The sequence below is a fragment of the Salmo salar genome, chromosome ssa14 (genome assembly GCF_905237065.1).
Source record: "Salmo salar chromosome ssa14, Ssal_v3.1, whole genome shotgun sequence".
Classification (NCBI taxonomy): Eukaryota; Metazoa; Chordata; class Actinopteri; order Salmoniformes; family Salmonidae; genus Salmo; species Salmo salar.
This window is the reverse complement of record NC_059455.1, coordinates 3,531,786-3,544,930: the sequence shown is the minus strand read 5'-3', so window position 1 is coordinate 3,544,930 and position 13,145 is coordinate 3,531,786. Positions and strand designations below refer to the sequence as shown.

General features: G+C 41.8%; 1 protein-coding gene across 2 annotated transcripts; it reads left to right on the top strand.

Moving 5' to 3' along the window:
• Positions 1–953: 953 nt before the first annotated feature.
• znf622 (zinc finger protein 622) lies at positions 954–12,138 on the top strand. Of its 2 annotated transcripts, none has more exons than XM_014139083.2 (8): positions 954–1,098; positions 1,698–1,761; positions 1,956–2,537; positions 2,735–3,010; positions 4,076–4,238; positions 4,489–4,604; positions 11,004–11,147; positions 11,610–12,138. In XM_014139083.2, the coding sequence occupies exons 1-8, from the start codon at positions 967–969 to the stop codon at positions 11,741–11,743; spliced, it is 1,611 nt and encodes a 536-aa protein (XP_013994558.1). In that variant the 5' UTR covers positions 954–966; the 3' UTR covers positions 11,744–12,138.
• The last annotated feature ends 1,007 nt before the right edge of the window (positions 12,139–13,145 follow it).

The following is a 13,145-nucleotide window of genomic DNA, read 5'->3' as shown; positions in this document are numbered from 1 at the left end:
TTCATAACAGCACTATCAACAAGGCAGGTCCTACAGGCCCTAGTTTTGTCGCACCTGGACTACTGTTCAGTCTTGTGGTCAGGTGCCACAAAGAGGGACTTAGGAAAATTGAAATTGTCTCAGAACAGGGCAGCACGACTGGCCCTTGGATGTACACAGAGAGCAAACATTAATAATATGCATTTCCATCACTCCTGGCTCAAAGTGGAGGAGAGATTGACTTCATCACTACTTGTATTTTTGAGAGGTATTGACATGTTGAATGCACTGTCTGTCTAAACTACTGGCACACAGCTTGGACACCCATGCACCCCACAAGACATGCCGGTCTCTTCACAGTCTACAAGTCCAGAACAGACTATGGGAGGTACGCAGTAAAAGACCAGCAACACTCCGTTTAATTCAGTGCCCCATGAAATGACACCATATATGGATCCTACAGACCCTACTGAGTATTCCCTACAATACTTTTACTGTGCACTTACAATCGTTTTTGCTCTATAAGCCAATATACATTATATTCAGGGGCTCCCGAGTGGCGCAGCAGTCTAAGGCACTGCATCTCAGTCCTAGAGGCTTCACTACAGACGCCAATTCCAGGCTGTATCACAACCGGCTGTGATTGGAAGTCCCATAGGGCGGTGCATAATTGGCCCAGTGTCATCCGGGTTAGGGTTTGGCTGGGGTAGGCTGTCATTATAAAGAAGAATTTGTTCTTAACTGACTTGCCTAATTAAATAAAGGTTAATAAATAAAAATATATTTCATATATAGGGATTTGCATTGGGGGCATTTATTTGACCTGAGAACATGTTGTAAAACCCAAATGTAATGCAAATGTCACTTAAATATGAATCATTGTTAATGTTTAGACATTATGTTTAATTTATCATGAATAAATACAGGGTATTGAAACTTTTCTACTGTTTCGTGGATTACTTTTATTTTGAAAATGTCCGAAATTCCATGACCTGGAAATACTTTTTTAGTGTCGGTGACGAGGCGCTGAAACCCACGTGTGGAGGAAGACAAGTTTGCAGTCATTGGCATAAACACATAGTTACGTTCCACATTTTCTTCAAGGAGGGCTTTGAATTGGTAAGAAAACTGTGATTTCATTTGTCAAGTGTGTACATTGTTTGTTTGTGATATCCTTTCTAGCTGGAAGTTAACTGAAGTTTCAGACATCTAGTTAATTAGTGGCCAAATAGCTAGCTACCGATTAGCCTAGCATTAGCACGTCATTGCTCACGTATATTTCGCTAATTCTACCAAGCCAGTGCCTTGCTGGCTGCGCTTGCCTAGTCAAAATATGTTTCATGACGGGATCAAAATATTGTCACCTGTAGCAAATCACATTTTAATTGTCACATGCTTCGTAAACAGGTGTGGAATAACAGTGAAATTCGTACGGGCCCTTCTCTACCAGTAACGTTAACTAGCTAGTCAGCTAGAAAGGTGTAATTTAAACGTTACAGCGATTTTGTTTTTCATGGGAGATATATCTGGTTGAGAAAGTCCTGTTCATCCTACCAATAATAATTAAAACAACTTTTTCATTCAGTGATAGCCGTTTGTACTCATGAAGCATAACTAGTAAGCTACCACTGCATGTAGCCAGGTCTGTAGCTAACGTTAAACCTTTAATGTGAAAGTGGTTACATTTGGGACTAACTACATACTTTTTTTGTGCTCAGGTTGACTTTAGAATGAATATTCCCATTAACTACGACGACGAACCTGCCCCCACAAAAGTTCATGGTAAGTGGAAATATAGAGGTAACGTTAGCCTCGTATAGTCCAAAAGATGAATATATATCCTTCAATGGTACACATCTGCAATAGTTACTGTTGGTCAATGGTCATTTCAATAAATTATATAAAGCCATTGATTCTTGAAGAATAGTAACTATAGGGGAGCCACTGTCGGCTAATCTTCTTGTTTATCTTTCTAGCCACAACCATGTCCTCGTACACCTGCATCAGCTGTCGTGTGGCCTTCGCAGATGGTGAGGTCCAGCGTGCCCACTACAAAACCGACTGGCACCGTTACAACCTGAAACGCAAAGTTGCCGACATGCCCCCTGTGACTGCAGAGAACTTCCAGGAGCGTGTGCTGGCGCAACGGGCCGCCACCGAACAACAGGTGACTGGTGCCACTGTCAGCGAGGGCTGTGCCACGTGCAACAAGAAGTTCTCCAGCTCCAATGCCTACCAGAACCACCTGCAGTCCCACAAGCACCAGCAGGCAGAGAAGCAGGCCTTGCTGGCAGCCCAGAAGAAAGTGGAGATGATGAATGAAAAAAACCTGGAGAAGGGCCTCGGGGACGACGGCAAGGTGGACCACAATGCCAAGAACGAAGCGCTGCAGCAGGCCCTAAAGCCGCCACAACGGCCCAATCCGGAAAAGGCCCAGGCCTCAGGAATGGAGGTGCCAGCAGCGGATAAGGCCAAGCCGGAGAAACCGCCCAGGCTGCAATGGTTTGAGGGGCAAGCGAAGAAGATGGAGGGAGAGGAATTGGCCACAGCAGAGGAAGGTATGATGTCTAACTCAAGTAGGCCTGAATTAACTTGTGTAGGATCTGTCTGGATTGCCTGAAGAGGTGGCCAAGAATGTGTTGACTTCTGTGAAGATGATTGTAATATCAAAACGCCATTCCTTTTTGTCAGCATTTCTGTGGTTGTCTTGGGTCTTCTCTGTCTGTCTCCATTGTCAGTTTCTTTATTTCAGAAGAGTGGGAGGACGTGGATGGCGACAATGAAATGGATGATGATGACTTCGAGGAAGATGCTGATGAAACCATGGAGCACGAGGAAGGGGATGGTGCTGCTTCGGCCTCCCCCCACCCCGCCGTTCTACCAGGGGCCATCCCCCCCACGGACTGTTTGTTCTGCCCCCACCACTCTCACTCACTGCTCAAAAACCTGGCTCACATGACAAAAGTGCACAGCTTCTTCCTGCCCGACCTGGAATTTCTAATCAACCTCAAGGGACTAATTTGCTACCTGGGTGAGTGGAAGTCCATAAGTGTCATCAAGTCCTCCATTGTTCTACCAAGAGTGGCTGAATATCTTTACACCGTTAGCTTGCTCGATGGTTTATGCACCTTGGTTGGAAAGCATGTCTTTTTCTATAATCATGTCTTGCCTAGGGAAAATAACCTGTAGCTAGGGTCTAGAGTTTTACCTCGTCAGGTTTTCAGACGTAAAACTGAATGTTTTTCTGACCACGTATTCTTTGTCTTCAAAGAGCACCTTGGTTGAACCCCCTAGCAACAAAAAAATGAACACCTGTTGTCTTTATTGACTGTATTTTTTTCATTTATTCTTTTAGCCAGGGAGTCATGCTGAGACCACTTGACTCTTTTGCGAATCAGTCCTGCATGAACACATCAATAAACAGCAATTACACTATACATGCTGTATCATGTCCGGCTGTGATTGGGAGTCCCATAGGGCGGCGCACAATTGGCCCAGCATCGCCCGGGTTTGGCCAGGGTAGGCTGTCATTGTAAATAAAATCTTATTCTTAACTGACTTGCCTAGTTAAATAAAATAAAAATGTCTATATACACATAAATTACACAATGCATGAAAAGCAAACACAATTGTATGAAACAAATGCTTTCTTCAGTAAAAAGGCCCTCTAACATCTCCCTGAATTGCCCTAGAGGCATCAACTACACAAACTAAGGCGTTTGAGATCATTTCATATGACGTCCAAAAAAACTAAAAGCAGATACCTAACTCTGTGGTGATTGAAGGGATCTCCAGAGTTGGCCATCTCTGGGTCTGGTAACTTATACGTCTGAAGGTAAACAATGAGGTAAGGTATGGCGGGTGTTTATGCCATACCTTACCTCATTGTTAAGCTTCAGGCGTGATTGTTTTATCTACCATAGTTGAATGCACTGAGTGTAAGTTGCTCTGGATAAGAATGTCTGCCAAATGTTTTTCATTTACATTTAGGTCAATCTAAACCTGAATCGGAGGAGTCTGTCTTGCATCATTTCTCTGCTATTGAAATCTCACTCATAAATCTTAAACATACTCATGTTCTTTCTTTGTGTTGCAGGAGAGAAAGTGGGCGCTGGTAAGGTGTGTCTGTGGTGTAACGAGAAAGGCCGCTCCTTTTACTCCACTGAGGCAGTACAGGGCCACATGACTGACAAAAGCCACTGCAAGCTCTTCACCGACGGAGACGCATCGCTGGAGTTTGCCGACTTCTACGACTTCAGGTAGATGTCAAATACCAGGGCTCCTATAGTCTAACCTTTTTCACACTACTGAGCAGAACCAAGTGCTTGCCTGGTTACAGCACTGTAGTTGCTGGAAAGGACAATATGAAGAAGAAAAATCAGAGCCAGCACACAATTCGAGTATGCATCGTAGTAGGAAAGGGGGTCTTCTGCCCATCACATTTTATCTTGATTGTAATTATATATTAGCAATTTCTCAAGCGGTCATTTTGTGAAATGTTGTTTGCAGGACAAGTTATCCTGACCAGAAAGAGGGAGATGATGCTGAGATGGAGGATGAAGAGTTGCCTGACGGGAAGAACATGGACTACGATGATGATACGCTGGAGCTCACCCTTCCCTCAGGTGAAATCAAATTATTTTCACATGCTTCGTAAACATCAGGTGTGGACGAACAGTGACATGCTTACTGACGGGCCCTTCCCATCAATGCAGAATAAAAAAATGAACACAAGGATTAAATGGGCATTGATAGCTTGGCTATATACAGTGCATTAGGTCAAGGGGTCTGAATACTTTCCTTTCTCCACATTTTGTCACATTAAGGCCTTATTCTAAAATGGTTTAAATCCTCTTTTTCCTTCAATCTACAAAAACTACCCCATGACAAAACAAAGTTTTTTAATAAAATATCACATGTATTCAGACCCTTTACTCAGTACTTTGTTGAAGCACCTTTGGCAGCAATTACAGCCTTGAGTCTTCTTGGGTAACGCGCTACAAGCACACCTGTATTTGTGGAGTGTGCCCCCCCCCCATTTCTTCTCAAGCTTGGTCAGACTGGATAGGGAGGTCTCTCCAGAGGACCTTATATAGACAGGTGTGTGCCTTTCCAAATCATGTCCAATCAATTGAATATACCACAGGTGGACTCCAATCAAGTTGTAGAAACATCTCAAGGTCTATCAATGGAGTTCAATTGAGTCTTATAGCAACAGGTCTGAATGCTTATTTAAATAAGGTATTTCAGATTTAAAATTTTCTAAATGTATTTTTTCCATTATGAGATGTTTCATTTAATCCATTTTAGAATAAGGCTGTAATGTAACAAAATGTGGAAAAAGTTAAGGGGTCTGTATACTTTCTGAATGCACTGTGTGGGTATATAATATTATACACACACAGTTCAGTCAAAGGTTTGGACACCTACTCATTTAACCTCTAGGGTAGGGTGCAGTATTTTCATGGCCGGATGAAAAACGTACCCAAATTAAACGGCCTACTACTCGGGCCCAGGAACTGGAATATGCATATTATTAGTAGATTTGGATAGAAAACACTGATGTCTAAAACTGTTTGAATGATGTCTGTGAGTATAACAGAACTCGTATGGCAGGCAAAAACCTGAAGAATCTAACCAGGAAGTGAGAATTCTGGTGCTTGTAGTCCTTTCAAGTCATTGCCAATAGAACACACAGTGAGTTAGGGTTCATTTTGCAGTTCCTAAGGCTTCCACTAGATGTCAACAGTCTTTAGAAAGTTGTTTGAGGCGTCTATGATGAACAGAGACCGAACAAGAAGGCTGGGAAGTTGTAGACCCATCAGTTCATTGGCGTGCGTTCATGTGAGAAGGGACCTGTGTTCCAAAATGTTTTTCAAGACACAGGAACCGTCCGGTTGGAATATTACTGAAGTTTCACGTTCTAAAGGCCCTAAAGATTGATGCTTTACAACGTTTGACATGTTTGAACGAACGTAAATAGATTATTTTTTAAACTTTTATTTTCGGTGCACTTCCTACATTTGGAGTAGCTGAACTGAACGCGCAAACAACGAGATATTTGGACATTAATTATGGAGTTTATCGAACAAAACAACATTTATTGTGGACCTGGGATTCCTGGAAGTGCCTTCTGATGATTATTAAAGGTAAGTGAATATTTATAATGCTATTTAATATTTTAGATGACTCAAATGCAGCTATCTGTATTGCCTAGTGTATTTTTCTGAGCGCAGTACTCAGATATTGCAGTGTTCTTTCCCAGTAAAGTTATTTTGAAATCTTTCACAGCGTTAGCATAAAGATGTTCATCTCTAATTCTTTGAATGACAGTTTAATATTTTATCAACGTTTATGATGAGTATTTTTTTTAAGTAGTCACCCTTTGCCTTTATGACAGCTTTGTATGCTCTTGGCATTCTTTCAACCAGCTTCACCTGGAATACTTTTCCAACAGTATTGAAGGAGTTCCCACATGCTGAGCACTTGTTGGCTGCTTTTCCTTCACTCTGCGGTCCAGCTCATCCCAAACCATCTCAATTGGGTTGAGGTCGGGTTATTTGATGTAGCACTCCATTGCTCTCCTTTTTGGTCAAAAAGCCCTTACACAGCCTGGAGGTGTGTTTTGGGTCATTGTCCTGTTGAAAAACAAATGATAGTCCCACTAAGTGCAAACCAGATGGGATGGCGTATCGCCTCAAAATGCTGTGGTAGCCATGCTGGTTAAGTGTGCCTTGACTTCTAAAATCACAGACAGGTCCATAGAGCTCTGAGACAGGATTGTGTCGAGGCACAGATCTGGGGAAGGGTACCAAAAAATGTCTGCAGCATTGAAGGACCCCAAGAACATAGTGGCATCCATCATTCTTATATAGATGTTTGGAACCACCAAAACCCTTCCTAGAGCTGGCCACCTGGCCAAACTGAGCAATTGGGGAAGAAGGGCATTGGTCAGGGAGGTGACTAAGAACCCGATGGTCACTCTGAAAGAGCTCCAGAGTTTCTCTGTGGAGGTGGGAGTACCTTCCAGAAGGACACCCATCTCTGCAGCACTCCACCAATCAAGCCTTTATGGTGATGTGGCCAGACAGAAGCCACTCCTCAGTAAAAGGCACATGACAGCTTGCTTGGAGTTTGCCAAGACACCTAAAGTCTCTGGCAATAAAAAAACAAGATTCTCTGGTCTGATGAAACCAAGATTGAACTCTTTGCCCTGAATGCCAAGCATCACGTCTGAATGAAACCTGGCATATCTCTACGGTGGAGCATGGCGGTGGCAGCATCATGCTGTGGCAATGTATTTTTTTCATCGTTATTCACTGGGAAACTAGTCAGAATTGTGGGAAAGATTAACGGAGCAAAGGACAGAGATCTTTGATAACCTGCTCAGGACCCCAGACTGGGACGTAGGTTCACCTGTCAACAGGACAACGACCCTAAGCACACAGCCAAGACAACGCAGGAGTGGCTTCAGGACAAGTCTCAATGTCCTTGAGTGGCCCAGCCAGAGCCCGGACTTGAACCCAATCGAACATCTCTGAAAACCTGAAAATAGCTGTGCAATGACGCTCCTAATCCAACCCGACAGAGTTTGAGAGGATTTGCAGAGAAGGGGATTACAAGTGTGCCAAGCTTGTAGCATCATACCCAAGAACACTCAAGGCTGTAAGCGCTGCCAAAGGTGCTTCAACAAAGTACTGAGTAAAGGGGCTGAATACTTTATGTAAATGTGATATTTCAGTAAAAAAAAATGTATGTTTAAACATTTCTAAACATGTTTTTGCTTCATTATGGGTTATTGTGTGTAGCTTGAGGGGGATTTTATTCATTTTAGAATAAGGCTGTAACAATGTGGAAAAAGTCAAGGGGTCTGAATGCATTGTGTGTATGAGATGCTGAATGCCATTTGTTGAGTTTGGAAATTTACCGCCGAATGTTTACGAGAGACTTGCAAATGAACAGTTTTCATGCATGCTTGTCTGAAGGAAAAATGGTACTGGCTCTGGAGCAGCATGTGTTGAGTCTGGAGTCGCTAGGGCAACTGTGCTTCTCGGTAAAGATGGGGGAAGAGCAGACGGGCTGAGAACAGAGGAGATAACATTTTTTTTAAAACACCAAGATTGCAGCTATACAGAACTCAACCAAAGGACTTTGACTTCTCAAACACAGCAGAAAGGTAACACTGATGCCCCGTCAATTTATTAATTAAGCCACTTAACTTAGACGGCAAGTTAAATTTAGCAGTCGCGTTAACACAGAATTAACGCATTAACAAATATCTTGCTGTGTTTGTAAATGCAGATCTAAAATGCTTATTGTAATTTCTCCTCGGCATCAGGCTAATTTTGTGCTTCAGTTGCACATCTAAGCTGGGATGAGAATTCACGAACGGGCATTCTATCAGCAGACAGCGATGACTTATGTGTAGTTACTTTTCTACGGTACTTTTCCAAGATTTGCCTAATGTTTTGCTCCAAGTTAATCTTTCTAAACTCAGGACCCTGTCTTTCAAAGATAATTCGTAAAAATCCAAATAACTTCACAGATCTTAATTGTGAAGGGTTTAACCTCTCTAGGGTATGTGGGACGAAATCGTCCCACCTAGTCAACAGCCAGTGGAATCGAGTGGCGCGATATTCAAATACCTTAGAAATGCTATTACTTCAATTTCTCAAACATATGACTATTTTACAGCATTTTAAAGACAAGACTCTCGTTAATCTAACCACATTGTCCGATTTCAAAAAGGCTTTACAACGAAAGCAAAACATTAGATTATGTCAGCAGAGTACCCAGCCAGAAATAATCAGACACCCATTTTTCAAGCTAGCATATAATGTCACAAAAACCAAAACCACAGCTAAATGCAGCACTAACCTTTTGATCTTCATCAGATGACACTCCTAGGACATTGTTATACAATACATGCATGTTTTGTTCAATCAAGTTCATATTTATATCAAAAACCAGCTTTTTACATTAGCATGTGACGTTCAGAACTAGCAAACATACCGAAAACTTCCGCTGAATTTACTAAATTACTCACGATAAACGTTCACAAAAAACAATTATTTTAACAATTATAGATACAGAACTCCTTTATGCAATCGCGGTGTCAGATTTTAAAATAGCTTTTCGGCAAAAGCACATTTTGCAATATTCTGAGTAGATAGCTCGCCATCACGGGCTAGCTAATTTGACACCCACCAAGTTTGGCGTTCACTAAACTCAGAATTACTATAAGAAAAATTGGATTACCTTTGCTGTTCTTCATCAGAATGCACTCCCAGAACTTCTTCATCCACAATGTTGTTTTGGTTCAAAATAATCCATAGTTATGTTCAAATATCCTCTGTTTTGTTCTTGCGTTCAAGACACTATCCGAAGGGTGACGCGCGGACGCATGTCGTGACAAAAAATTCAAAATATTCCATTACCGTACTTCGAAGCATGTCAAACGCTGTTTAAAATAAATTTTTATGCGATTTTTCTCGTAAAATAGCGATAATATTCCGACCGGGAGACGTCTTTTTCGTTCAAAGACTGAAAATGTAAAATGGACTCTTCACGTGCACGCGTGCGCCCGTCTCATTGTTCTCAGATCGACCACTATCCAAATGCGCTACTGTTTTTCAGCCAGAGACTGCAAAGTCATCATTCAAGGTTCTGGTGCCTTCTGAGAGCCTATGGGAGCCTTAAAGTGTCACGTTACAGCAACGTTACCCTCTGTTTTCGAGGGTATAGAAGGCCAAGAAATGGTCAGAGAGGGCACTTCCTGTACAGAATCTTCTTAGGTTTTGGCCTGCCATATGAGTTCTGTTATACTCAGACACCATTCAAACAGTTTTTTAGAAACTTTAGGGTGTTTTCTATCCAAATCAAACAATTATATGCATATTCTAGTTTCTGGGCAGTAGTAATAACCAGATTAAATCGGGTACGTTTTTTTTATCCGGCCGTGAAAATACTGCCCCCTACCCTAGAGGTTAAACACTGTTTCCCATGCTTGTTCAATGAACAATTAATGCACATGTGGAACGGTCGTTAAGACACTAACAGCTTACAGACGGTAGGCAATTAAGGTCTCAGTTATGATAACTTAGGACACTAAAGAGGCCTTTCTACTGACTCTGAAAAACACCAAAAGAAAGATGCCCAGGGTCCCTGCTCATCTGCGTGAACGTGCCTTAGGCATGCTGCAAGGAGGCATGAGGACTGCAGATGTGCAGATAACCTATGGTGGTCTGCTTGAAACGTAGGTATTACAGACTGGGTCGGGGAGAGGTTGGAAATGTCTCTGAAGACACTTGCCAGCTGGTCAGAGCATGCTCCAGTACGCAGCCTGGTAATCCGTCTGGCCCTGCGGCTCCCTTGTGAATGTTAACCTGTTTAGATTTCTTACTCACCGGCTACGGAGACCGTGTTCACACAGTCATCCGGAACAACTGGTGCTCTTATGCATGGTTCAGTGTTGCTTGCCTTTAGCTCGTCTGGTAGGCTCGCGTCACTGGGCAGCTCTCAGCTGGGTTTCCCTTTGAAATCCGTGATTAGTTTCCTGCATTAAAATCACCGGCAACTAGGAGTGCCACCTCCTTGATGAGCATTTTCTTGTTTTGCTTATGGCCCTACCCACTCGTTGAGTGCAGTCTTAGTGCCAGCATCGGTTTGTGGTAAATGGACAACTACGAAAAATATAGATCAATTCTCTTGCTAAATAGTACGGTGTACAGATTGTCATGAATTATTCAAACTCAGGAAACACTGTATAATGAATGTCTTGTAAATTTTGATTTCTGATATTTGACCAAATGTACGCAATTATGAACTGCCATTTGTCTTGGACACCTTAACATCTCTTTAGAATTAGCCATGATGGGCTGTCCTCAACTCCCTTTAGACTAGAGGTTTGCAATCTTATGCGCAAAGGGCCAGTGTATGTGCAGGCCAAAGCAGTAACGCGCCATATTAAACTAATCATCGCTTCCAACTAATACATATTTTCATACCTCGCTGTTTTTCCTCAGGTGCTAAGATCGGCCACCGCTCTCTGATGCGATACTACAAGCAGCGTTTCGGCGCACCCAGGACTGTGGCGTTGGCCCACAACAGGAACGCAGTAGGTCGGGTACTCAGGCAGTACAAGGCCCTGGGCTGGGGCGGAGACATGGGTAAGGGTCAACACTACACATCAACCATGATCCATGCAGGGTTGCACCTACACATTCACTACTGAGCTCTATACTTGAGTGAACCCATACGTTACTTAACACGTGCATATAGAAATTAATAAGCCACTCAATACATTAATTGAGTTTAATTTAGGGATAATCCTGAGTTCACTAAATTTGATTTAGAGATGAACCAATAGTCTTTATTTAAACTCTCATTCAAACCTTCAGTGTATACCTTTTTGTTCTACCCTTATGGAAAACCAATGTGGTTTTGAGACCTCAATTTTGAAAAAGAAAAAAAAACTGGAAGATATTTTTAATCTCCCACGTGACTATTTTGAAGGTGTTTGACCAAGGACGGTATGGAGCATGTGACCACAGCAGTAACATGCAAAGAGCTTAATACAATTAATTGGTGAACGGGTTTGGTCATTCATTCATTGCTTGCTTTCTGTCTAGGTAAAAACTCTTTCCATCAGAACCAGAAGGACATGAAGTTTGTCCAGAAGATGAAGTCAAGGTGGATGCTGAAGATAGGCATGGGCAACAACTCTAACAAACAGACCCACTTCAGGCTCCAAGTCATGTTCTAGTCCCTAGAGAGAGAATGCAGCGTCAGATCCCCATATACCTGACTCTCATATCAGGATAGTCCCTAAACCTTTTACGGCTAACGTCTTTTGCCCCGTTCAAAGATGTTGAAAACATTCAGCGCTCGTTATATCTGCTGCATATTGCAAAGGACTTCACCATGACATAATTATTTTCAGAGCCGTTAATATTTACTGGATATGTCATATTCTATTCATGATCCGAGGTCATATACAAAATACTGAGTTACTGTTTTGTATTTTGACAAATGGCTGTATATTTCACATCATGAAATTCTGACTTGGATAATTTTCTGTCTAATTCATGCTGTAATTCCAGCAAGTAATTGTTTATAAAATACAATTGAGGTTGAGTAATAAACATTAAGGAATTGTTATCTTTCTCTACTTTTTGTTTCACATCTGCCAAATTTAACTGATTCCATGGGTAAATATGACAATTTTATTCCCATTTGGATTGAGTTATTGAGGTTATGGGTATTTATTTGTGCAAACATTGACATCAGCACGTCTGCGTTGTTATACTGCCAAATTCTCTAAAATGACATTGGAGGCAGCTTATGGTAGAGAAATGAACACAGAGCAAAAATAGAAATGCAATGTACAGTGTTGGTTTCATGTGCTGAAATAAAAGATCCCAGCTATGTTCCATATACAAAAATGTATTTCTTAAATTTTGTGCACAAATTTCTTTACATCCTTGTTGGTGATGAGTTGTGAGAGAATTTAATGTTCATTTCTCTACCATAAGCTGCCTCCAATGTCATTTTAGAGAATTTGGCAGTACAACAACGCAGACGTGCTGATGTCAATGTTGTGAACAGAGCCCCCCATGTTGGTGGTCAGATAATGGTATGAGCAGGCATAAGCTACAGACAGCGAACACGGTTACATTTTAGCAATGGCAATTTGAATGCAAAGATACCGTGACACGATCCTGTGCCATTCATCCTCTGCCATCACCTCATGTTTCAGCATAATGCATGGCACAATGTTGCAAGGATCTGTACACAATTCTTGGAAGCTGAAAATGTAACTCCGTGAAATTGTTTCCTGTTGCGTTTTATATTTTTGTTCAGTGTATAATGTTATTCCGATGCCCTAGAAAATAAACAAAATAGGCTAATTTTCTTGAATCATCCAACGTTACATTACCAAATACATTGTATTTTCACAACGAAATTAGCCTGTTTAGTTTTTTTGTTAAGACACTAACAGCTTAGAGACAGTAGGCAATTAAGGTCACAGTTATGAAAATTTAGGACACTAAAGAGACCTTTCTACTGACTCTGAAAAACACCAAAAGAAAGATTCCCAGGGTCCCTGCTCATCTGCGTGAACGTGCCTTAGGCATGCTGCAAGGAGGCATGAGGACTGCAGATTT

What these genes read in the sequence shown, in the direction of transcription:
- znf622 (XM_014139083.2), top strand. Translation starts at nt 967, where the DNA reads ATGACCTGGAAATACTTTTTTAGTGTCGGTGACGAGGCGCTGAAACCC. An exon ending in TGCCCCCACAAAAGTTCATG is followed by an intron (nt 1,762 to 1,955) that starts GTAAGTGGAAAT and finishes TTATCTTTCTAG; the next exon opens with CCACAACCATGTCCTCGTAC. An exon ending in GGGCTGGGGCGGAGACATGG is followed by an intron (nt 11,148 to 11,609) that starts GTAAGGGTCAAC and finishes CTTTCTGTCTAG; the next exon opens with GTAAAAACTCTTTCCATCAG.